Source organism: Lissotriton vulgaris, chromosome 7 (assembly GCF_964263255.1).
Source record: "Lissotriton vulgaris chromosome 7, aLisVul1.2, whole genome shotgun sequence".
In the NCBI taxonomy this organism is placed as follows: domain Eukaryota; kingdom Metazoa; phylum Chordata; class Amphibia; order Caudata; family Salamandridae; genus Lissotriton; species Lissotriton vulgaris.
The window spans coordinates 724,264,996-724,292,610 of record NC_141695.1 but is presented as its reverse complement, the minus strand read 5'-3'; the positions used below and the strand labels follow the sequence as shown (position 1 = coordinate 724,292,610).

Genomic DNA, 27,615 nt, shown 5'->3' with positions numbered 1-27,615 from the left:
TTCGTTGTGCCAGGGAGTCTGTATTTTTATTTCTACTGGCGTCTGATTGTTTTACACCTATCATACTTTGAGGGCTGTCAGACAACATGTCCATTGCAGCAGCCTCCCTGTCTCTAACCATGTCAGCTGACATTGTGCAATATTTGTATGTCGCTGTGTAGCAGTTCCAAAAACTATCTAGGCAATCACGCGTTTCTGTGTGCTACCGCTGGTTTTCTCATCACCCCTAATTGCCGATTAGTTCCTACCTTCGCTCCTGCCGTGAGTCTCCGTCTCCTCCGAGTCCGTGCCTTTCGGTGGTGCAGTAAGGTTTCCAGAAATGCCAGGGGTTTCGGGGGGTCAAACTCGCATTTCCTTCCAGGAATCCAAAAGAAGCCAAGCATACTCGGCAGAAGTGTCCCGCTTGCGAGTCGACTCTCAATGAAGTGGGGGCCCCGTACATAGCTGCCAAGGTTTCAGATTGCTATTTTAGCCTGGGAGTCTGTATTTTTATTTCTACTGGTGTCTGATTGTTTTACACCTATCATACTTTGAGGGCTGTCAGACAACATGTCCATTGCAGCAGCCTCCCTGTCTCTAACCATGTCAGCTGACATTGTGCAATATTTGTATGTCGCTGTGTAGCAGTTCTAAAAACTATCTAGGCAATCACACGTTTCTGTGTGCTACCGCTGGTTTTCTCATCACCCCTAATTGCCGATTATTTCCTACCTTCGCTCCTGCCATGAGTCTCCGTCTCCTCCGAGTCCGTGCCTCTCAGTGGTGCAGTAAGGTTTCCAGAAATGCCAGGTGCTTCGGGGGGTCAAACTCGCATTTCCTTCCAGGAATCCAAAAGAAGCCAAGCATACTCGGCAGAAGTGTCCCGCTTGCGAGTCGACTCTCAATGAAGTGGGGGCCCCGTACATAGCTGCCAAGGTTTCAGATTGCTATGTGTGACATTTTAGGAATTTCAGTGAAATTATGAGTGACATTTCATCAACTATGAGGGACACTTTCTCGCGCGCAAAATCAGGCAATGAAAAGGAGGGGAAACATATAAATAGCAGCAATTACACCCATTTGAGCAACAAGAAACTAAGGGGCATATTATCAAGAGGGTTTATCTCCGCTTTTTTGGCTTTAAAAGCCAAGAAAGCGGAGATAAAATTATCTCCCTATTACCAAGCTGTCGCTAACACCAGTTAGCGACAGCTAGTAGGAGATAGCGACCATCTTGGGCCCCACTTTGCATGTCAGTGATATTTATCACTAATGAGATGCAAAGTGGGCGTGCCAAGATGTTAGAGACTGAAAACAGTCGCTAACATCGCTATCTCCTATTATCAACTTTTGGAGATATTCGCGCTAAGCGGGAATATCTCCAAAAGCTAACACCTGCCCGGAGCAGTTCTTGGTCATGTTATCCAATGGGAGGTGGATAACATGGCTAAGAGCATTTGCTCGATAATGCATGAATATCGCTGACTTTTCAGTGATATTCATGCATTTCGGCCGTTTTTTATCGCATTTGCGATAAACCTTGTTAATAGCAAGGTTTATCTGCGATAAAAATCGCCGATGTGCGGCGATACTTTTTGTCTCTAAACAAGTTAGAGACAAAAATTATCGCTAGTTGTTGGTAACATGCCCCTAAGATCATCTTAAAACTTATGCAAAGCACCAGAAATGGAAGACCTTGACATTAGGGGTTTTCCTGGGATGAAAAAAATGGGGGGTCTCTAAAACGGGCATTCATGACCTATGGAATTAAGTGTATGGCTTAAACACAAACTACATTTCTTCACTGGCAGCACTTTGCTGGAAGAATTACGTTTAAAACAATTTTACGGCCAGCTTATATCCCACTTCACAACCGGGGCAGAAATGTGCATGATGCAATCCTGTGGTAAAAATATCCCTCCCCCTTAACAACTAGGTCCTGAAACTCTTCCTATGAAACTGAGGAAATGAATGAACAAGTCAAGTTCACGGGGCTTTAAAGACATCACTTAACTCAGCTTGGAGGTGTAGGGATGCCACCAGCTGGAAACGGCAGTGCTCTAGCTAATCACCTTTGACATTAAAGTACAATTTACTGCCAAGACCGAAAAACGGGGGAGGGCAATAACATGGAATTCACAGACTTTTGAAAAAAAACGTATTTGTAAAACCTAATAGGGCTCAGTCAATTAAAGTACTAACCAGCAAAGTTACCAATCACAGGGGTCAAGTGGCATTTATCTCACTTGCTCGAGGTGTTCAGTAATCCACTTTTCACCAATTTAAGATTTGATTTTAACCTGCGAGTAACATCACCTCAAGAAAACCACGAAGGCTGCGGCAGAGGCGAATGCGTGTCTGTTATGTTGGCAGAAGACAGTCTGAGTGTTAAAGCAGTTCTGGCGCCTAAAAAATGCTTTCATTTCTCAAACCACATTATAAATAGAAGATTAGGACGCTTGTATTTTCTAAATGCTAGAGTATTTTCCGAAGGTTCACAGGCTGCGATGCCAATATGCTCCAAAGGTAAAATGCAGCTTTTCGAGCATTATGTCTAAAAATAGAAACTTGGTTAGTATTTCCTACTATGATAGCACTGCAACAACATCTTCGGTCGAATTTGCGCTAGTTATAAAACTGTTCAAGATGTAGTGGGCCAACACTGCGCAGCAGGATATTAACCCAAGGCCAGAGAAATAAAGGCAACGCCGGCGCCCTCGGATCAAACTGCCTGCCGGTCCAGAACTTTAAGAAGACCTTAAAGGTTACACTCACTCAGAGAGGCCAGTCGGCTTGATAATTAAGCATTTTAGGGCTGCTGACTTCCACTTTGTGCAGACTGACTGCATGCTGAGGTGCTCTATGTAATTTTAGGCTGCTGGCTGACGCGCTTCAAAAAGGAAAGTACATTAGGATGCCGATAAACAGGTCACACTTTATTCACTTACTATGTTAGCTGCTGCTTGGCGGTGCTCGGTTGTGCTGCTGTCGTGCTGTCGTTCATATGATGAAAATATGGAGTAGCCTTGAGACGTGGTGCCAGACTTTTAGGGCCAATACTGGGTGTTCAACTAATTATTTTGAAAGTCATGAGGGTAAGTTGTTCCGCTTCCCCCTGCCTGGGGGAAGCCTTCGTTGGGCCAGCCGGGAATTAGCATTTAAAAAACCTTTGAAATTCACTGAAAAAACCATAAGTTTTAGGCCTTATATAGTTAGGAATTAGCGTTTAAAAAACCTTGGAAATTCACTGAAAAAAACATAGGTTTTAGGCCTTATATAGTTAGGAATTAACATATAAAAAACCATTGAAATTCCTCCTATATAGTTAGCTGGACATTTTATTGATATAAAACCAATGAAATTCCACATATAGTTAGTTGCACTAACTATATATTTCGCGCATCCGCAATCCAATGCTGGTGATGTCACATATTACATCATTCATGACATGGTCAGTGACATCACTGATGACATCACTGATGACAGCTCATTTAACATCAATGATCACACCGCTGATTATATACTTCATGTGATAATACAATGCACCTCCTTACACTCTAATATAACCTCTGTTACACCTAGTGTAAAATACAGAGTATCATTTTTGAAACTATTGACACACCAATACCATTTACTACATACGCACTCACTGATTCCTACGTCTACACACACATTCATTAATTCACGCATAAGGTCACTCGTGCATACAGTCACTCATCATTACAACACTATCATATGCACTCATACACCTATGCAGACACTCACACACTGCCACTCATCCATGGAGTTACTCACACACCTAGTCAGTCCTGTAAAGAATCAATCACACTTTGATTTCTTCATCTATACAGTTAAACACAGAACAGCTTACATTTTCACAGATATACTAACACATACTTACTCACTTATACAATCAAATCCTTCATCCATACTCTTATACATCCACTCATTCTTCAATATGTAAAACATATTTAAACTTTACAAAACACACAGGCACTGGATGATGTCATCAGTGATGTCATTTGAGATGTCATCAGTGATGTCATCAGTGATGTCACTGACCATGTCATGAATGATGTAATATGTGACATCATCAGCATTGGATTGCGGATGCGCGAAATATATAGTTAGTGCAACTAACTATATGTGGAATTTCATTGGTTTTATATCAATAAAATGTCCAGCTAAATATATAGGAGGAATTTCAATGTTTTTTTTATATGTTAATTCCTAACTATATAAGGTCTAAAACCTATGGTTTTTTCAGTAAATATATAATATATATATATATATATATATTATATATATATATGTATATATATATATATATATATAAATATATATATATATATATGTATATATATATATATTTTTTTTTTTTTGTCGAGGGTGCTGGGGGGTTTGGAAATAAAATAACTAAAAGAACTACGACACTGGAGTGCTGGCCGTTTTTTCTTGGAACCGATTTCTGGGAACGTGCAACGATATATGTATATATATATATATATATATATATATATATATATATATATATATATATATATATATATATATATATATCTCAATGTGGAAGCATTTACAAAGTGATCAAGAAAAAATAAATACAAGAACAACAAAATTAAACTTTAATTTAGAAATTAAAAAAAAAACATTGTTTATATATACATAATAAAACAAATATTAACAATCCTAAATACACAATAGTATTTAACGATGAAGGAATCAGATTTACTAATCACACTCCAATGTAATAAAAGTAGGAAAAGCATTAGGCTTTGGAGGGAGATTTACTTTTCACATTCAAATGTAAAAATGACAGTGTGAAACCTTGATGGGTCACATTTATTATTCCCACTCCAATGAGAGCAAATGCAGAGACAGTGGTTAGGTTTACTATTCTCACTTCGATCTCAGTCAAAATAGGGAAAGTGTTGGAGTTTAGAGGAGTTAAATATACTAATGTACTACTCCAATCTGAGCAACAGTAGGGAAAGTATTTAACATTCAAATTTACTATCCCAGCATCAACATAAGCATAAGAATTAAAGGCTTTGGACTTTATATTGGTTAGATTTACTATTCTCACTGAAATCTGATCAACAGTAAGGAAAATGTTGGATTTTGTAAAATCATATATATTATTGCCACTTCATCATAAGAATAGAAGGAAAATTGTTGGTCTTTGGTGGGGTCAGATGTGCTATTCCAACTACAATCTAAGCAACTGCATGAACAGTGTTGGACTTTGGGGGGTCACATTTACTACTCCCACTCCAACATAGAAAAAAGCAGGGCAAGTGTTGGATTGTGAAGCAGTCCGATTTACTAACCCCACTCCAACCTAAGTGAAAGCATGGAAAGGGGTGGACTTTGAAAGGGTCAGATTTATACTTTCAACTCATAATCCTTTGTGGAAAAATATTCAAATATTAAAAAGTAAAAATATTTAAACATATTTGAAATTCAAACTATATTTATGAAAGAAAAATCAAATCAAATAAAATATAAATGGTGTATTACACAGACTATGAAATAGAAATATTTCAAATAAATACGCCCAAAAAATAAAGATAACAAAAAATATGAAATATGACATTAATGATATTACATTATTTAAAAGAGCAATTGAAGTTAAAACTATTAATACATATAAAATTCATTAACATAAATTTGATAGTTGAACTAAATAACCATTAACAATTAATAAAAAATATAGGAAATAGTAATTAAAATAATAAATAAACAATTAGCATACTTATGAAAAAATATTCTAATTTACATAAATATACAATAGAATAATTGTAACACAATATTTTATCAAATTATAATAACTGAAGCACCACTTCCCCAGGGCCTGTAAATTTAGACTACAATTAAATTATATTTGTGTAGCTTCTATTATACAAACGTCCCCTCAGTTCAAACATCCAATATATGGTTTCTATGCCAGTGTTGATACTGTTTATGCTTGTAGCATATGCTTACTGGTGACTTTTGCATTCTATATGTAAACTGATCTTACTAACAAGAACTTTTCAATTTTTTCCAGATAAAAGTTCGCTCCCAGCTGTGTCTCTCTGGCCTCTTCCCTTCCGCATACTGGTGTGGACAGGCCATGGTGGATATTCCACTCTTTTGGCTCCTGCTCATGATAATGGCTGTAATTCTGAATACTTTTACAGTCAGCTTTTCACTGACTCCCGTTGGATGGACTGAGCTGGTAATTCCAATTGAGTTAATAATTTCCTAACTACTCTCGCTCTTTCATTTGAGTGTATCACCACACAATGACTGTGTATCTGCTAGGAGGCCTAAGAGTGTTATCAATCTATACAATGTAATTCGATATGTTATGTTATGTTAAATATATTTGTAAAGCGCGTGGCTACTCCAGCAACGGGGCGTCCCAGCGCTAGCAAACGGACAAACAGTTGGGCATGGCAGGCGCATTAAAGAGAGGGAAGAAAGTGGTAAATATCCGGGAAGGGGGCCCTAGAAAGAGGAGAACAGCCAGGTTTTGATTCGTTTTCGGAAGAGCAGATGGTTCATGGTATTTCATGCTTCCAGGGGAATGGAGTTCCAGAGTTTTTAAACCTTGCACTTGAAAGATGGACCCCGAGCTCTACTCCTACGCACCCTAATGGTGCGGGCGAGATGGAGATCAGCAGAACAGAGAGCACTTGTGGGAGTGTAGAAAGTGCAGAGTCCCTGCAATATTTGAGGGCCATGGCCATAAAGAATTTTTTGAGTTAAGCAGAGAGTTTTGAATTGAATTCCTTGTTTGATGGGTAACCAATGTAGTTGACGTAAAATCTGTGAGGTGGGGCAGTGTTTCAGCAAAGCCTCTCTGTACTCTTGTTAATGTCTTTCGTCCATCAGCTACTACTAGAGGTGAGTAAAAAAGCATTTTGTTTTTGTGAAATTTCATTACAATGTTGTGAAATTACACTTTGTAGTGAAATGTGGTTTAGGGAGTTCTTGTGTTGTTTATTTAACTCTAATACGCACATTGCATACAAAAGTCTTGGGAGATACTAGGTGGAGAATAGTTCAAGCAATAATGTCTCTTAACAAGGCATTTGCAGCATGAACCATTCTCCTTTTAGTATCTTGCACTACTTTCTTTCTATACAAAGTTATATAAGTAATGTGAAATTCTGAGGAATCTCATATATTTTTAGTAAAGCTGGTGAAATTAAGATTCCGCTCAGGTCTGTTTGTACAGAGAATATATTAAAAACGTGCTCTTTGAAGCAGTTTTTGCCACTTCATTGATTGTAATAATGTATACTGATTGTTCTGAAGGTGACTCTTTTACTGGTTCATGCTGCTTCTAATGGTTTGGTTAGGAAATCACATTAAACATTGACTTCCTATATTACCTTTACACAAAGCTGACAGTTGTGATAATCCTTTTTCAAGTAGAAAAATATTACCATTAAAAATAAAGGGGCTTATACAGTGTTTTGTGACTAATGAGTAGCAGGAGTAAAGAGCCATAGAGCCGGGAATAAGCTGGTAGGGTCAAATCTGGAGGACCTAATGCCGGCCTCTAGGGAAGAACCCCCACTTGAGGTGGAAGAGGCCGCTTTCGCCTACACAGGATGGCTAGAGCGAGCCTGTGTTACTCTAGTGCCACCAAGTGGGGGTCGGCCCTATAGGATCTCTCCCTCTTCTCCTTGGTACACGGATGACCTTAGAAGGCAGAAATTGGGCTGTAAAATCTTGGAGAGGGAATGGCATAAAGGGTATAAGGAAGTTGATAAGGCGATTTTAAACTTGACTATAAGAAAATGATTGTGTGCGGGCAAAACAAGATTACTTTACAAACCGGATCAATCTGGCCAGTAACTCAACAAAGGAACTATTTAGAACAGTGTCCTGCCTCGCGACCCCGAAAGTGCTGGGTCCTCAACCTAGCCAAGAGTTATGCAAGGCCTTGGCCAAGTTTTTCCAGGCTAAAGTGGATTCCATTTTTAGGGGCTTTCAGAATGCAGATAAGAGCGATCCACTTATCCCTAGTCAGTCTATTGAAGTGGGAGAGGTCCAGGGGTCCAGGCTTGAGCAGTTTGCTCCGGTGAGTCCGGAGGAGACAACTAAATTGCTCTTGACGTTAAAGATCAGGATCCCCATGTGACCGATGTCTGGCAACGATTGCCAAAATGGCACATGTACCTATTGCCGCCGCTTTAACGGCGATCTTTAACAACATGTTTGCGACCAGACTTTTTCCATCCTGCTGGAAACATGCCTCCGTCCTTCCTCTACTAAAAAAAGCCAACCTGGATATAATGGACCCTAACAACTATCGTCTCATATCTAGGCTGCCGCTACCAGCCAAACTAGTTGAAAACATGATGAACCTTCAACTTAATGCCTTTTTAGGGGCCACCCAAGCCCTAGATCCCTCCCAGCACAGTTTCAGAGCTTGTCACAGTACCGAGTCTGCTCTGATTAAAGCAACGGAGGAAATCAGAGAAGTGTTGGATTTCGGAGGCAGAGCGGTATTGGTCCTTTTGGGCCTATCCGCGGCCTTTGATACAGTACATCATGGGATTTTGATGGACCGGTTGAGGGCCTGTGGGGTGCAAGGGGAAGCGTGGGACATCTTGAAAGCCTTCCTTACTAACTGAGACCAGTGTGTGGCCTTGGGTGAAGCGCATCAAAACCTTTTGCGTTGCCCTGTGGGGTTCCCCAGGGCTCGTCCCTAAGCCCCACACTGTTTAATATTTATGTCAACTCGCTGGCCCCAATTGTCAGGTCCTTTGGTTTTGATTCAACATCTTATGCAGATGACACACAAATCGTGGTGTCAATGTTACCCGGGAAGGAAGAAGGTCTTGCTATGCAATTCCAGGAATGTATGTTGGCAGTGAGTTGGTGGATGGCCAATAACTGCCTCAGATTAAATACAGCCAAAACTGAGGTTATTGTATGTGGGGCAAAGGAGGACTTTTGGAGTCCTCGTTGGTGGCCGGAGGAGATGGACTCCCCCCTATTCCAGTGGCTAAGGTGAAGAACTTGGGTGTCCTTATTGATGAACAGCTCACCTTTAGGCCCCAGGTCAATGCCATAGCATCATCAGTATATTTTATACTTAAAATGATACGGAAGATTCTCGCTTTCCTACCCGAGAGCAGTAAAAAAACACTTATTACAGCATTAGTGTTGTCACGTCTAGACTACTGCAACAGCCTGCTTTTGAATGCCCAACAGGGGCTTCTTAATAAAAATGCAGGTGTTGCAAAATGCGGCAGCCAGACTGTTGATGTGCATACCAAAGTTTGCCTCCATCTCAGCCGAAATAGTCAAATTACATTGGCTGCCAGTACAGAAGCAGATCGCCTTTAAAGCCCTATGTTTGGTCTTCAAGACCTTGCAAGGCCTTGGGCCGGCCTGCCTGAAGCAGTACTTTCAATGGTATCTTCCTCCCAGACCCTTGAGGTCAGCTGAGCAGCGCCTGGTCAAGGTTCCTCGTATAAAGAAGGCACGGTGGGTAGGCAGGAGTTTCGTTCTGGGGGCAACGAAGGCCTGGAATGCCATGCCCCTTGCCTTAAGGAACATGACAGATCTGATGACCTTTAGGAGAGGCATTACAACTTGGCTGTTTACACATTAACCTGATTGTGGCCTGACCCTCGTGGAATATTCATCTAGCGCCAGGACACCTTCGGGTAACAGCACGCTGTATAAATGCAAAAATAAATAAATAAATAAAATAAAGGGATATTCCAATAAATTGTGTTACTGATTAAGGGGAGTAAAACCCTTCTCAAGCAGCAACCAATTCTTGTCAGGGTGAAGTCATACACAAAACCTTAAATTTAACTGTGCTCAACCCTATGGTAGCCTGGCACAGAGCAGTCAGGCTTATCATAGACGCAATGTATAAAGTATTTTTTCTACACTTCAAACAGTTATAAAGGGAAAACACCACACAAAAATTGATCCCACAGGGATTAGGAAAATAGAGTAATTTTGTATATATTATAAAATACCAAAACAACATCACCCCAATCAGTAGAACCGGAAACATGCTGTTTTTAAGATTTTAGTGGGAGAACCAAAAAGCACAAAATGCAAATTGTGGACATCTGGTCGAGCCCGTCTGGGACAAAGTCACAAGTTCAGGCCAGCCATGATGGAGTGTGGGACAGCTACAGCGACCAAGGTAGGCCTGTTGAAATGAGTACTCTAAGGCCTGGTTGTGGAGCATTGTGAGAATTTGCATTGAACATGTGCTTCACAGCCAAAGCAATGCATCAGTTCAGAAGGGCTGTGTAGCTGTGATGAGAAGTCCGGAGTCATTGTTGAGGATCTCATTGATGAGGGGCTTGAAATGTGAAGTCTGGCTACAAGGATACTTTGCTCAGTCAGAAAGATGCACCGCTTCCAAGGAGCTGCGAGGCTGTGATGTATAGTCCATCTTCGAGACTGTTGTCAATGAGGAATGCAAGGGTCTGCATTAGGGATGCATCCTGCAGCTGTGGTTCGAATGAGGCAGGGTGCAGAAAGCCCACAAGACCTCTAGGGATTATGTTTGGAAGGGGGAGCAGCCCCCTCTGGCAATAAAATAATGCTCCCCCACCCCAAATGTATTTCTGCACCTAGAGGCATATTGGAGGTTGTTACCACCAATTTGCCCCCGGGGGGGGAGAACGTCCACTAGACAGCAGGAATGATTCTGCAAGACTCCCATTGAACTTGGCCTAATGCTTGCCTATCACATGAGCTACGTAGGTGAGGTAGCATTTTTTTGTCATCAGTGGGGAAAGCTGGGTGGTTGAAATTTTTTGGGATTCCTGCTGATTCCAGAAGATTACGTCACAAGAAAATTTGCAATTTTAAGGGAAGTTGGTGGTTTGTAGGGCATTGTGGATATGAAAATGTTTAGGGATCCACATGAGGCATACCACCCTGGCTTACCCCTGGGTGTCTAGTTTTCATAAATTTCCGGTCGGTTCCCGTGTGGACGTCGATCCCTGGGTAAAAAAAAAAACACATCTACCATCATTGACAAATCAGATCATTTTTGAGAAAGGACAATTTAATGTCTCAAAATTGTATTTTGGGTCCTTTCCTTTTGCAAGCACTGGGCCTTCCTGCATAATTGAGATATCACTGTTATCAGAAGACTCATAGGAATGCTGGGTGGAAGGAAGTTTGTGGCTCCAGAAGATTACAGAACTTTCAATCACAGAAATGTGTGGAAAATGTGTTTTTTTCCTCAAAGTTTGAGGTTTGCAAAGGTTTCTGGGTAAAACAACCTGCTGTGAGCTTCCCAATGCACTCCATCCTAGGTTTCCCTAGGTGCTGACTGAGCAAAGGCCCATAATCCGCAACTACCCACTTTGCAAAAAACAGCTCAGTTTTGAGTGAATAAATATGATGCATCCATGTTTCGTTTTGGGCCATTTGCTGTCACGGGCTCTAGGCCTACCCACACAAGCCAAATATACCAGAAGACATAGGGGAATTGGTGGAAGAAGTTTGTGATTCCTCACAGATTTCAGAACTTTCCATTACAGAAATGTGAGAAAAATGTGTTTTTTTTTGTCAAAGTTTGAAGTTTGCAGGGGATTCTGGGTAAAACAACCTGATAAAAGCTGCACAAGTCAAACCATCCTGGATTTCCCTAGGGGTTTTGTTTGAAAAAATTTACACACTTGCTAGGATTCCCTAGGTGCCTGGCTGAGGTAGGGTCCAAAATCCACAACTACCCACTTTGCAAAAAAAGGGGTACATTTTGAGTGGACAAATGTGGTGTATCTATGGTGTGTTTTAGGCACTAGATCTGCCCACACAAGTAAGGTGGCATTTTTATCCGAAGACATGTGGGAGCATAGAATTGTAGGAATTGGAGTTAGTTTTCTGTTGGAAAACCTTGAGGGATCTACACATATGACCCCCTGTTGATTTCAGGATTTAGTCTACTTTTCAGAAATGCATAGCTTTTCTGTATCACCCATGGATTTCACACTGGCTTGTACCACAAACTGGAAGTAGATTGGAAGCACAAAAAATAAGAAAAATTGGCTACTTCTTTGAAAAATGCTAAACCTGATGCAAAGCATTTTTTTCATTCAGTTCTGCATGTTCCTCAAAGCTGGGAAGATGGTGAACTTAGCACCTCAAACCATAGGAGAGTAGTGGCTATACTGGTCGTGGTTCGTAGTGGACAGTGAGGACAGGCTCACATTTAGATGGTACTCACATTTGGCTGCAGTGATGGAGGCAGGGTTAGGCCACCTCACACCCACTCCATGTCCTGTACAATTCCAGGAGAGGAGTCGGTATTCCAGTGCATTATTCCTCCGGGGCATGGCCCACAGATCTTCCTCCAGAACCACCGCACTGTGCCGAGCTCACTCTGCCCATAGACACTTGTTCCTCATTAATAAGTAGCATGCTGTGGTGGTAGTGGGGCTAGGCAGCCACCACAGACCGGAATCAGAGTCCCGACTGCTCCTCTGATCACCTGATAGCGTCAGTCAGCCACAGTCAGCCTCCCCCGACTCATGCAGGTTTGAGTCAGCCTCAAACTGGAAGCACTAGCGGCGGTGGACAACAGCTGCAGCTGCTTCAAAAACCAGCAGCCATAGCCCACAGCTTACAGCCACCCTGGCCTGTTGATAGTGCTGCAGGTGCTGCGGGTGATTCATAAACCAGCAACCATAACCTATAGCTTGCAGCTGCTCTTGTGACTGTTGAAAGTGTGGTCGGAAAGTGCTCCAGCATGGGCTTGAGTTTCCGGGAGATCGTTGACGGCATTGATGGCAATGTTTGAGTGATATTGGACAGTGTCCAGCACAGTGCTTGTTTCTCCTGACTGATTGTGAGTGGGCAGCCTGACTGGGAGTAGGGTTTTCCTTCCCCTTCCTTTTTCTCCTTGTGATATATAATTGTTTATTGAACTGATAAAACTATAGGAACTGAGGTCACTAGTGCGTTTGTGCCCTCCTAGGTAGAGTGGTCGCAGGTTACGGGAAAAGGCAGCACTACGTAATATCAGATTTTCTGCCACTAACAATCAATGGGGAGGAACATAATTCCCATGGAAGGCACTAATCAGTTAATATATACATATATTGAATTATAGGTTAGGCAATAGTAAACAACAATAGGAAAGAAAATGGAAACCATAACCCTGCATAAGAGCAAACTATGAGGTCAGGCCGGAATAAGGCGCTTTTCCTCCCTATAAGAAGGAAGTAAAAACTTCAGGTGTTGTTAACAGTAAAAAATACAAAAGTAAAACCCATTGGGATATTCAACCATTAATTTCACCTGTGTATTAAATGTTCAAAAAAGCAACTACAATTCCCACTAATTTGACTTTCAAAAATATCCAGGAGGATTAGTGTTGTCTAATCAAGAGAATATAGGTTTTTCCCTACACCGATCACACCAATTTCACACTTTGAAATTACTGTGGACCAAACTAATGGTATTGCAGACCTGGTTGGGATACAACAAAGTCAGATCCTCAATGGGGTACTATTACAGAACTGGAGCTACTGGCATTAAGACCTCATTCTTTACAACCCTCGACTAGTTTATACTCACCTCAGAAGTCTCCTAAAAAAACAAGGATCATTATTACTATCCATCACCCCACAACCAATTTAAATAAATGTAAAAATAAACAATAACCACAGAGATGTAGAGGAATAATGGCTTCTAGTTGTAAAACAAACCAAATACACCATCTGGCAAATACTCAAAAAGAGCAAAAGTCCTTAAAAACCACTCAAAATATGTGTATTCAGCTCTTGACTCTTGAAACTCAAAAAAATACAAAAAAGCTTGCATTGTGTTGTGATAATTCAATTCTAGGATGGCTTGCTTGCTAGAAAATAAAGGAAGAGCCATCGGATGAGGGTATTCACAACAGTAATGATATTACACAAATTAGATTGGAAACAGGGAGTCATCCAGGTCCAACAGCAGCAAGCTAAATCTGTGTAAATGCAATAGTGATCTTTAGTAAAATCATGAGCCCAATTACTCTGCACCAATTACTGATTCATATCGTACACCTTTTTTAAAACATTGCAACCCACATTGGAAACTTTGACTTAGCAATCAAATAAAATGGATGTCCAAGGAGACCTTCTTAACATTATGTAAAAAGCAGTTTCAGGGATCAATCAGAAGCTGTCTGAACTAAATAATCTAATAATGGAAGTATAAACTCATGTAGCTACATTGTATATGGAGTGCACTTGTTGCCCAATGATTGATAATTTAGCAACAATTCTGGAAGTCTTGACCACTTTAATTGAAGATAGAAAAACAAATCTGTCAGTTGCCATCTGTAAAAAAAAAAAATTCTATTATAATTCTGCCAACAATTATGAAAATGGCTTGAAGCAATGATAGTTTAAACGCAGGCTTAGAAAACAATAGTCAAGTGACAGACCTAAGAGAGGAGAGGAACAAGGTAGGCACAGAAGAAGCCACAGCTCAGATGTTCCCATATGCTGATCCCCAACTATCCTCTCCAACGTACACAATGGCAAAAAAGCTTAAGAAAAATAAAATATGAAGCAAAACATATAACAAAATCTAGTGCTGTAATTACTCCTGGTGTAAACTGTACAATGACTCAGAAAATGCATAGTGAAATTAGTTAGTCAGGGAAAGCCCAGAGCCTGGGATGTAAAGAAATATTGAGAAGAAGAAATCCTATCCGCTAATTGATAAAAACCAAGGGAAGAGCTCCTGAAATACGTCTTCCCTTGATGAGACAGACTCATTAACTCATGCAATAGTCACAATGACCCATAGTCCATCTGGGAGGTTTGGTTCACTAGACTACCTCCCAGACCCACCGACAACCAAATAGGAAATATTTGGACCACTCAAATGGCGGAGGAGAATACAGCAAAGAGTCTTTCGCCAGCGCTGGCTATGGCTCATCCGTGACAGAGGGTTATGCCAAAGTTGTCTTTAAAAAAACGTAGGACAAAAGGAATTGAAAGTTAGGTTAATTGATCAATATAATCCACCTGCGGACTGTAATAGGCCAAAGCCAATAGATCCATTTGTTAATGTAACCATCACCCTCGCTCCTGTGGATAAAACTGACCAAATAATATTTGTTCCAGAATATCATTCTAGAGGGAGCCACAATATTCTTAATCGCTGAAACATTTTAAGATTGCTCACTGCAGTTCCATCTCTTGATAAAGTCACTACAGAAGATATTGAATCTATTATGTTTTTACCCCAGCCTCATGGTAATACACAAGAATCTACACTGGTAACTTGGGCTTCAAAACGCCTAGCTGTGAAAGTGATACGAGAAATGGAGTCCTTCTTTAACTGGAGAATTAAAATCGGTAAGCCTCCATCAATCTCTTACCCAATCCTTTTGTTCTTCCAAAAGAGTATATAGTACTAACGATAGTATACAAGTATATATATTCAGTATTGAAAACCCCAATTGGCAAAACATTATTTACATCTGTGAATCCACGATAAGGAACGCAGAGCGTAACTCAACTTAATTTAGGTTGGTTAACAATGGTCTTAAACAATGGCTCCTGTCCCTGACAAACTATAAAATTGTGTTCATGGAACATTAATGGTATGAAAAATAAGAAGTATAACACAAATATGAATGTATTGTTTAGAAAATGTCATAATATACTATTACAAGAAACCAGGGAAACCGAGCCATTTGAAGGCTTAACTGGTTATGTTAATCCAGCTATTAAAATTAGAAGATGAAGTCGTCCAAGGGAGGTAAGGGGGGGGGGGCTTGGCAAATTTTCTAGCTATTGGTCTAAATATTAAAAGTGAACAGGTGATTACAGACAATAATAACTTCCTAATAGTACAACTGAGGAACTGACATAAAAACACTAGGAACACACTTCTTCTGATTAATATTTAATATATCGGGACTCAAAGGCAAGGAAGTCGATGTCCCTTAAACTAAAAAGCATTTTATCAGAACTCCTATTTTTCTATGGAAGTTATAATATCAGAGGACTTTGATATGAATGAAACTTCGGGGGGGCTTGCTAAGATGCTCAAGAAAACCACCCATAAAGTGGTTGGCCGGTTATGGAAATCTACAAGACACAAGCAAGGGGGCGGCCCTATATGGGGCAGAAATCTGGGGCCATCTACCATCTGATCCCCTCTCTAGGAATGGAAATATTTTTATTAGACAAAACCTAGGCCTCCCGAAAATTACACCATTGACGCCACTCCGTAGGGATTTCGGGGTCGGCCCAATTGCTAAGGAAGTTGCCCTCAGGCCCCTTCTTCACTGGCGATGTCTATGGTTTACACCAGAGTAAGTGGCATTTAAGGATGAGGTGAAGGAGGTCTTAAACTTGCGGGGGGCAGGCAAAATCCCCTGGTAGCCTATATTAAAAATACCTTAGTTGCTCTAAGGATGGGTAACTTGTGGGCCAACGCCGAAGTATCCTGCCCAACCATTCCCAGAAAGGCTCTTTCAAAGCTTTTCAGAGAACATAAGGTAAATCAGATCAAGGGAACTTCCATCACTGGTACACTGACTGCACAATTTTTAGAAGTCAAAGACCAATACAGGTTAGAACCTGTTCCTGATGTTATTCAGCCCCCCTAGCTGAAAAACTTTATGTGCAATTTAGGCAGGTGTACTACCACTCTGCGCCTTCACAAATAACTGGGGGGGGCACAGTCCAAGGGGTGTCCGGTTTGTGATAACACCCCAGAAACGGACCAACATGTATTGTTTGTTTGTCCTGTATACAAGAAAATTAGGCACCGATGGCTCCAACAGGTCTGCCGGAATCACGGAACAACTCATTGTGCGGAGGCTTATATTATATTAAAACATGATACTAGTCTCCCTATTGTGTATTCAGTTTCCCGATACTTCTTCTCTATGTGGTGTGCCCATTTAACTGTATTGAAATCTAGCCTGGTTTAATTTGGTTTTTAACTTTGTAAACAATTTTTACTGTATAAAAATTGAGTAGTTTCATATATACTAATGCCTTTTCTGAGACCTTTTAAATATTGCACTGTCCACCACTTTATTTCATTTTGCACAACTAAACTGTAGAAAATGTGTCCTATTTTTAAATGTACTTTTATGACCAGAACAGCCGAAATAAAGAAATTTGAATTGAGATGAATTTTCTATTGCAATTTACCCAAGAGGAAAATATAATACAATAAGAAACGGCTCAAGAGGTTTGGATCTAGTAAAAGATCTTGAATGCTTTGGCTTAAGGGCATTGAACGGAAGGTATGGATGCATTATAAGATGGAGCAGAATTAAAGATGAATGGAAACAATCTACTCTTCGCATTTCACTTGTTACAGAGGTCATTGGGTGGTCCAAGCCATCTACCAATACTAAAAATATTATCTGCAAAACTTATTCCAACTCTCTCGTATGGAATAGGGACAATGCGGGAAAGAGATGCAGCAATGTTAAATACAATTGTCGCAAAAATATTGAGATCTCTTTTTCATCTTGCATGCAATGCCTCGGTGGCCAAGACAAGGTTAGTTAAATCAAATCATTGCACGAAAAGAAGCATACATTAAAATCTAGAAAATAATCAAATCAAATACCTCAAATCAGTTAGGTCACGCTCTTTGGCATGAAGTTGAAGCAAACCCAAATTTTCCAACATAGAAGTATTTAAATGAGTCAATAGAGGATCTATCTGTTCGTTCTTTATGGGAAATGCCTTTACCTCCAGCAATTAAAAAAAAATATCAATGGATTAATGAAAAAAAATTCAATGTTAAAGGACAAAGATTTACTTGCACTTAGATCACATGCCTGGATAGTTATAAATGAATACAATACTCTCAAATCACAGAACAAATTAGAGACTGTAGGGTCCTCACAACAAAAAAGCAGGCTGGGAATACTTCCAGGGCTTTCACTACAAAGCCCTGGTTGCGACAAGCATGAACTATGTGTTTTTATAATGTAATTTATATTGTAAGGTTTTAAATAATTAACAATAAATTACACCTCAAACCATTCCTTCATTACATTTTTATGGGGAAAAACAGGCACTTTTATCTGGAGCACATTTTTTTATTTTTTCCCCGAAAACTCCATAATTTGCTATATTTGGGCTATTTTCCAAATCCCCACTAGGAAAATTCACAAACCCTAGTGGATAGCTATTTGGACAAAAAGTAATGGAAGCCTAAGTGTGAAGTACCCCAAACAGCCAGAAAAAGGCCTAGCACTGGAGGGGAGGCCGGGCAGTGAAAAGTTTGAGGAGTGAGCACACGCAATTTAGCCTTAGGGTGGTCTTCCCCAACCTTTTTAACTCACCCATCCATTTTGTGCATGCCTAAGGGCTCTCTCTCTGCACTTTACCACTGCTAACCAGTTCTACAGTGCTTGTGCTTCCTCCTCTGACCATGGTAAATTTGAGTAACGCCTGATTGAGCTAATTAATAAACGTATAAGTACCTTGTAGAGTGGTGCACCATATACCCTGGGTCTTTAATTTAAATTTTCCAGGCCTGCCATTGCAGCCTGAATGCAGTTATAAACTGACAATTCGATTCAGCAATATAACCCCCTTGCCAACCCTTAAACTCTCCTTTAATTGCATATAAGTCACACTAAAGTAGGCCCTAGATACCCCAGAGGGCAGTGTGCATCCTAATTAAAAGGTTGGACATGTAGCTTTACTTCTTACATGTCTGGTAGCGAAAATCTCCTAAATTAGTTTTTAACTACTGAGAGACCTACCCCTCCCATTGGATAACATGGGGTTGCCTTACTATATTCAAAAACTGCTTACTTTTGATTGGGAACAGGTGAGCATTTCATGTTTGGTGTCTGAAACTTGTAATTAAAAATCGCTACTTAATGGTAAAGTTGGATTTTAATTTTGAAAATAACATGCTTAGAAAGTTAGAATTTTTTCCTGCCATAGCTATTTGGTGGCTGAAGCCTGCCCTGGGTCACATGACTAAGTGTATTTGTAGAGGGACTTTGTTTATTCCTTTGAGACAGCCTCACACTACAGGGATTAGGTTTGCAAGGATGAACCATTAACTGAAAGGACCGGGGTGGAGCTGGGCAACTGATTAGGCTGTGTTCTGCCTACAGACAAAGGACTTGTCACCCCTTTTATGTTTAAGCATCCTGTTTGGAGCAAGGGCAGGAGAAGCAGGAAACTTCAAGAGCCTCAAAGGGAATATTCTTGAAACTTGTCCTACTTCTAAGAAGGCACCAGGTATGAAAATAGGATTTTCAGACCCACTCTTTAGTTCACTTTATGGAACTGCATCCTGCAAGAAGTAGAGGTCCGATTGGCGCTTACCTTCAGACTTAGAAGACGTTTTGAACAATGTTCTGAGAAATCAAAGTTCAGAAGGGCAAGGCTGCAGGCCGTGTCCGAGGAGGGAGTATTGTCATCAAGGAACTGCTGAACAAAGTCGCAGTGAAGATTTCTATGTACTGATATAGTCTCTTTTTTGGAAGTTATAAAACTCTAGCAGGATGAGGCTGGAGGCTGTAGATAGCAAGAGTTCCAAGAGGCCAGATACCCCTTTAAAAAAGTACTGCTAAACAGGGCTTGCTTCTACAGAGAAGAATGTAAATGCATCTTGGCAAGACAGATAAACAAGTTGGCCCTGGTCTTTTCTCGGTTCTCAGAGCAGTTTTTAGCCAAACAAATCTGGGTACCTTTAAAATCATAATCAGGGGTGCAGGGCTGGAGGTAATTACAAACAATACGGACTCATGCCTGACACAAGCACTTCTCTTAAAGGAGCAGTAACAGCATGTTGTGTGAACACTTTAATAACCCTTGCATCTCGCATCAGTGTAGTCAAGATAGGACATGGACCGGGGACCGTCAGGCCATTCAATTAGCTGAGCTCCCCTGAAAGAGGTAATACACTGGTCAGTCCTGAGGAAATATCAGCCCCACTTTGTCAAATCATCTGTTAGTTCTAGAAATTTAACCAACACCACTTTGAACAGAGGACGTTTAGCGTGCTTTCATTATTATACGTATATAGCAACAATCCCAGCATGCAATTTTTTTAAAAATAAAAAAATCAAGGGCAGAGATAGGGTAAACATGTAACAGGAAAAGTGTAACATATAGTAGTATACGTCATTCGGCTGATAGCTAAATCCCTCTTGATCTTACGGTTGATGCAGCTTGAGATGGTTCTAGCAGGACGCACAACTCCCAAGAACAGAGAACACCTCAAGGACCGGGAAAGAGGTGCACCAAACCTGCGCCTCAACATACTCGCCATGACTGCCACTGCTCAGAAAATTTGGCATGAAGGTGAACAGAAGAGAGAAAGAGTGGCGAGGTGGGACTCGGGGGATTCCCGCCTATATGTGACGTAAGCAGGATCAAGGGGCAACACGGCATGCCGGGAAATGCAGTCCGGAGCACTTTCGGTAAAGGGGCATGTGTAAACAGGGGGTATGTATTGATGGAAGGAGGATAGAGTGACCTCTGACCCTCTGGGCCCCACACACCGCGCTCACTCCTCCGTGTGTGAGCCCAGGCTGCCCCCAAGTGCCGCCGCTGCCTGCAGCTGTGCTCCTGGCCCCCGACCGCTGCTGCTTGCGCTGCCTTGTATTGTATTGCCTAGTATTGTATTGTAATTTTCTCCTGTTTTCTCGTTCCGCTTTAGTGTGCTGTTTCTGCTCTGTATTTCTGTGATTGTATTCCCTCCCTGTGGTATTTAGTTATACTTAGTTCGTTGCCTTTGTCCCCTGTTGCCCCTCGTTGTGCTCAGCCCCTGCCGCGTTTCTCGCCACCTCCCGCTCCCTGCCGCTGCCCCCCTGCGGCCCCACCCCCTTCTCTCGGCTGCCCTTCCCATTCGCCGCCCCGCTCCCGCCTCCCAGCTGCTCCTCCCTCGCTCCGCCCCCCCCACTCTCCACATATGGCAGAGTGGCAAATTCGCAGCATTGACGCGCAGCGGGCGCGTCCAAAGGTAAGCCCGTCTGCACCCGTCCGCGCCTGGCCCGCGCCCAGCGCCTGGACCCCAGGCCCCCGCATACACCAGCCCACCCGCCAGACCTACAACGCCACCGAGCTCAACGCACTCAACACCGCCCGGATCCCTGGATGCTACCGAGCCACCCCGAGACGGACCCTTCAGCTGCCACTCCTGCAAGTTCACCTGCATACGGACCTGCACTGCGCCCGCACCCACTGTGCCGACCCCCAGCAGCAACCACCTGAAGTGCATCCTGCTCAACACCCGTTCCGTCCACAGACACGCCGTAGAGCTCTGGAACCTGCTCGACACCACATCTCCAGACATCGCCTTCCTCACGGAAACCTGGATGAACGCCTCCTCAGCACCCGACATTGCCATCCCGGACGGATACAAGATCACCCAGAGGGACCGCGGCAATCAGACCGGAGGAGGCCTCGCCATCATCCACAGGAACACCATCCACATCACGACCAACACCGACGACACCCTCACATCCGCCGAACACCTGCACTTCCAGATCCACACCAACCCCAAGACCACCCTCAGAGGCACCCTCATCTACAGACCCCCGGGACCACGAACACAATTCAGTGAAGACATCGCCGACTTCATCAGCCCGCACGCCCTCCCCTCCGCTGACTACATCCTCCTCGGGGACCTCAACTTCCACCTGGAGAACTACAACGACCGCAACACAACCACCCTGCTGGACAACCTCGCCAACCTCGGTCTCAAGCAGCTGGTGACCACCCCCACCCACTACGCCGGACACACACTCGACCCTGTCTTCTCATCCAGCAAGGACATTGCCTTCAGCCATGCCACCGGTCTCCACTGGATGGACCACAGCTGCGTCCACTTCAGCTTCAGAAAGAACACGATCCACCACCACCAGCAACAGGTTGCACGCAGAAGCTGGAACAAGATCACAGCCGACCAGCTCGCCGCATCCCTGAGCCAGGACCCCCCCGCCAGCTTAGCGAACCCCAGCCAGGCCGCCAACAACCTCACGAAGTGGATCAGCAACTGCGCAGACGACCTTGCCCCTCTGAGGACCCCGCTTAGCAGACCCGGCAGTAAGAAAGCACCATGGTTCACCGACGAACTCAAGAGCTCCAAGAAGAACTGCCGAGCCCTCGAGAGAGCCTGGCGCAGAGACCCAACACCAGACAACATGACCACCCTCAAGCTCGCCACCCGTAAACACCACCAACTGATCCACACCACCAAGAAAACCACATTCAAGGAACGACTGGACAACAACGCACACAACAGCAAGGAACTCTTCAACATCGTCAAAGAGCTCTCCAACCCCAACGCCGGAAACAACAACATCACCCCATCACAAGACCTCTGCAACTCCCTCGCCTCCTACTTCCACAACAAGATCGCAGACATACACAACAGCTTCATCACATAGCCAACGCACCCCACGACCGCACCTGCACCCCCCACCACCACCCTCCATGCCTGGACCCCGATCAACACTGAAGAAACCCAACGCACGATGAACTCCATCCACTCCGGATCTCCAACCGACCCCTGCCCTCACCACGTCTTCAACAAGGCCGACGCTGTCATCGCACCCCACCTACGGGACATCATCAATGCCTCCTTCGACACTGCTACCTTCCCGGAGAGCTGGAAGCACGCCGAACTCAGCGCTCTGCTGAAAAAACCATCAGCGGACCCCACCGAACTCAAAAACTACCGCCCCATCTCGCTCCTCCCGTTCCCGGCCAAAGTCATCGAGAAGACTGTCAACAAGCAGCTGGTCACCTTCCTCGAGACGAACGGATCCCTCGACCTCTTGCAGTCTGGCTTCCAGGCCAACCACAGCACCGAGACCGCCCTCATCGCAGCCACCGATGACATCCGAGCCCTGCTCGACAACGGGGAAACTGCGGCCCTCATCCTCCTGGACCTCTCCGCGGCATTCGACACTGTCTGCCACCGCACCCTAGTGCAGTGCCTCAGCAACGTCGGAATCCAAGAGAAGGCACTAGAATGGATCATCTCCTTCCTCGCCGGAAGAACACAGAGTCCGCCTCCCCCGTTCAGATCAGAAGGCACCGAAGTCATCTGCGGCGTTCCTCAAGGCTCCTCGCTCAGCCCCACCCTCTTCAATGTCTACATGAGCCCCCTTGCGGCCATCGCACGCCAACACAACCTCAACATCATCTCCTATGCCGACGACACCCAACTGATCCTCTCCCTCACCACCGACCCCGCCACCGCCAGAGCCAACCTGCACGAAGGGATGACAGACGTAGCCGAGTGGATGATGAACAGCCGCCTGAAACTGAACTCAGACAAGACGGAAGTCCTCATCCTGGGCTCCTCGCCCTCCGCCTGGGACGACTCCTGGTGGACCCCCGCCCTGGGCAGCGCACCCAAACCAACGGACCACGCACGCAACCTGGGCTTCATCCTGGACTCCTCCCTCTCCATGACCAGACAAGTCAACACCGTCTCCTCGTCGTGCTTCAACATCCTGCGCATGCTACGTAAGATCTTCCGGTGGATCCCCACCGAGACCAGGAAGACGGTCACCCAGGCTCTCATCACCAGCCGACTGGACTATGGCAACTCCCTCTACACCGGAACCACCGCCAAACTCCAGAAGAGACTCCAGCGGATCCGGAACGCCTCAGCAAGACTCATACTCGACATCCCCCGACACAGCCACATCTCCGGACACCTGAGAGACCTGCACTGGCTCCCGGTCAACAAGAGAATCACCTTCCGTCTCCTCACCCACGCACACAAAGCCCTGCACAACCAAGGCCCAAGATATCTCAACAGCCGCCTCAACTTCTACACTCCCACACGCCAGCTTCGATCGACCAGCCACGCCCTCGCCGCCGTCCCCCGCATCCGAAGAGCCACCACAGGAGGAAGGTCCTTCTCCTACCTGGCCACCAAGACTTGGAACTCCCTCCCGACCCATCTCCGCCTGACCCAAGACCACCTCGCCTTCAGGAAGCAGCTCAAGACCTGGCTGTTTGAGCAGTAGCGGACCCCCCCCCCCCCTCCCCAAGCGCCTTGAAACCCTGCGGGTGAGTAGTGCGCTATATAAATGCATTGATTGATTGATTGATTGATTGATAGTGTCACTGTTGAGTTTACGACTGGCGGTGCTTGTTGGTACTGCGGGGACCTCTATATAATTGGTGAGGCACGTTATCTGTTTTTGGTCTCAAGGCGGGTCTTAACCGGATGCATGTCTATGGTGGAGATTATTCGAACACGTGAGAGGAGGTAAAAGCGGTGAGTAGTGCCCGGGGTTTCTCACATGAATTGTCAATAGAAAGCACAAAAAGTGTGTTGCCTCGGACGCTCTAGATTTTTACATCCAGTATGGATTTGCGAGTTGTGGGTAGTAAGTATGAACAAGAGGAACTTTTGAAACACTTAATTTGATGCCTTTTAGACTAGAAGACAAACCGCATGTTTTTGTTTTTAGTCTAATGCTGTCTTTTCAGGTCGAAGCCTACCAGGGGTAGCCTCGTCATGGGTAGTAAGCGCTATGTAAATGCAATTACAATATTGTGAAGCGTGCAGGAACATGTTTGTGTCCACATGCCATCAGGTGTCTGTAGCTGGGGAATCCATGGACTAACGTGCACATAACTGTCCTAAAGTGTATACCTCTCCGATTTAGGGACAAGTTGGAAGCTGACCTAGTAATGCACTCCTCACAATGCTTACTATTGGAATTTTGTTTTGTTAGTCAAGATTGCTTACTTTCTGTTTGCAGGCTTTATTTGTTTTAGCTCAACTGACTTTTGTTTGTCACTCCTGAGGAGAGTAGCCTTTTTAGGTTTCGCCTAATCTATTATATTTAATGTAAATCTTTAAACAGAATTACATCCTACTCTTACTTTTCATTTGTATGTGTGTGCTTGCCACCTATTTTTTATCAGTTTCTATTGGTTGTAGCATACTATTTCCTTCTGCTCTTCGTGTGTTTTTTTTTATCAGTGGCCCATGGCCCAAGTACTCCTTTTCTTCCGGTTTTGTCAAACTTTGTTATTGTGAGAAAGTGTGCACGAACCCCAGCGAAGGTATCAGAGAGATTACAGAATTTAATGGAACTTCTTTGTTGTTGTGGGTAATGTCCAAATGATCTCTCGGCTGCTGTGTGTCTGGGCTGCTGTGTGACTAGAGTGTGACTGCGGTAATTCTTGATGTGTCTTTGCCGTTCCGTGAAGCACACAGTGCTACTGTGGAGGCTGCTCTCTTGTTGCGCGACAAAGGGCAGCGTTTTAGTGTGCCTTATCCACAGTGTGTACCTCCGCTGCACTGCACTTCCTGTTTATTCAGCTCTGTCTTTAGCGGCTGTCGAGCAGAGGCATAGCTAGAGCTTGTGGCGCCCGGGGCCATCTCTCAGATTGCCGCCCCTGGAGGGGTGCTGGGGAAAAAGGACAGAGAGAAACATAGTATCGCCGCTAATAGTTACCTCGATCATGCAATTTACGTGCACATACATGACACGGTCCGAGGCTACACAGTTTATTCAACCAGTGACTGGCAGTACAAAGGAGAACACACAGACTGCCACCCTGCAGGATTTCAGGAAGGGCCTGTGAGAAGTTGGCCTGGTATGTGATGCTCACTAATTCTAGTGATCACCTTGTACCATGCCAAGCAACCCTTATGATGATTGGTTGTAAGTCAACCTTATAGACCAGCTATCCTAGTAGCGTGGACAAAGCAGTCTTAGGCTAAACTCTGTAAAGGCATGTGAAGCAAGCTGTTTTACCATACACAATCCCCTTGAATACCAAATGAAAGGACACCACACAGATATATATTGAAAATATATATATATATTTATTTACTACAAAATCCCCTATACTCTTTATGAGCACAGAAGCAAATGCGTTAAAACAAAACACAGTTTAAATACACAAAAGTTGCACAATATGGATGAGCCCTAGGGGCCACCTAAACCATATACTAAAATAATGGTTTAAGAACCACCTAGCTGAAAGGAAGTAGGCCTAGGGCCTTGGGAATCGCTGAAGCTGTTTGGGACTAACAGTGAAGAAGTCGGGAAAGGCCCGTGGGATTTGGGTGCAGTGCGGAAAGTGCACGCATATACCAATGTAATGTCAATGGTGCGTAAAAGTTACAAAGTTACTGTTTAAGGAACCTTCCGGCTGACCTAGAAGGACAAAACTTTAGACCTAGGCACTAGAGGTTTGTACCAGTGTAGGAACACCGGAGATGCTGAGTTACCTCACCCACAGGAAGCGGGTCCACAGGTGCGAAGTAGTGTCGGGTTTCGTCACGCAGGTCGATGGTGCTTGGAGCTGAAGATGCTGCAGGCGTCGAGACGAGAAGAGTTCCGGTGGATCCAAGGGTGGATCTGAAGTGGTGAAGACCTAAAAGCAGAGGGGACAATGTTCAAAGTCACTAGCCAGTGACTACCGTGGAACCAGGAGGGAACCAGGCGATGTCAGGTGCAAACAGGCGATGAGGTGAAGATTGATTCTACAGCCACGTGGACACGAAGAGGTCAAGGACGTCCAGGCGTTGGTCACGAGCTGTCCCATAAAGGCTCTAGCTGTTGGCAGTGTCGGCTTCTTGATCGGAGCAAACAGGCCTTGGCTAATGCAAGCCATGCAGGAATCGATGCAAGCTTCTCACTCGGACCAGCAAGATCAGAGCGGGTGCTCCTTTTTACAGGAGGGAGGGCAAGTCTGGAGCAACCAGACCCGCAGTGTAAATTGTAGGTTTCGTTGCCAAGATGGCCGCTGACCACGTGGCAAGTGGCCGGGATGGCGCGTCAAGTGGCACGATGCAAAAGGGCCCAACGCAGATCGTGGAGATGCTGGGGGGCTGATCTTCGGTGCAAGGACTGCTCCTTGTTAGGCTTCTCAAACCCCAAAGCACAGCGTCGAGGGTGCCTCGGGTGCTGCGCAGTCAGCTTCCCGGGGGTCTTTTGCGATGTCCGGTCCCACGTCTCTCGGTGCCTCCACGGGTCCCTTCTTTGCAGGGACTGAGGATTCGGCATTGAGAAGTCTGGGAGTCTGGGTCTCGTTGGGCTTTGGGCTCGGGCTCTGGCAGGAGGCGGCGGCAAAGCAGACGTCGAGTTGCTGGATGGTGCCTGTGTTCACAGGGTGGCCACTCCTAGGCTACAAGGGAGATGGTCTTCAGTCTTCTGTGCAGCAGAATGTCGAAGTCCAGTCGTCTTCTTAGTTTCAAGTTGATTCAGGATGATCTGAGGTGCTATGGCACTGTTCCCACTCTTATTCTCAATCTGAGGGGTGGATCACCTGCTAGGTCCCTCCTCTGGGTGGGACAGGAAGGGGGGCGGTTACTCCCCCTTTCCTTTGTCCAGCTCCGCACCAGGACTGGGGCTGGAAAGCCCCAGCACCGGTTTGGACTGGCTTAAGCACGAGGACACCTTGTGTGCCCCGGGCATGTCTAATTCTATTCAGCCCTGTCCTACCCAATACACAAAATCCTGTCTGGGGTGGTGCTCGCACCTCCCAAGGCAGGAAACCCTTTGTCCAAGCCTCACTTGCTCCAAATATGGAGGCAAGGCCAGGGGTGGCACAATACATGCTGCAGCCCCTGGTAGGCCTTGGATACACCTATGCCCTGGGTACCTGGAGTACACTGTTACAGGGGCCTATAAGGTGAACCAGTTCCAATTCGTAA

At 44.3% G+C, this 27,615-nt stretch overlaps 1 protein-coding gene across 1 annotated transcript in view; it reads left to right on the top strand.

Annotated features, from left to right (window-relative positions):
- LOC147702336 (ATP-binding cassette sub-family A member 10-like) overlaps positions 1-27,615 on the top strand; it is a 1,673,715-nt gene that overhangs the window by 1,203,897 nt on the left and 442,203 nt on the right. The window contains exon 24 of the mRNA XM_086930968.1: positions 6,029-6,199. Within this exon, the coding sequence (XP_086787094.1) occupies positions 6,029-6,199 (171 nt within the window). The remainder of the gene's footprint in view (positions 1-6,028; positions 6,200-27,615) is intronic.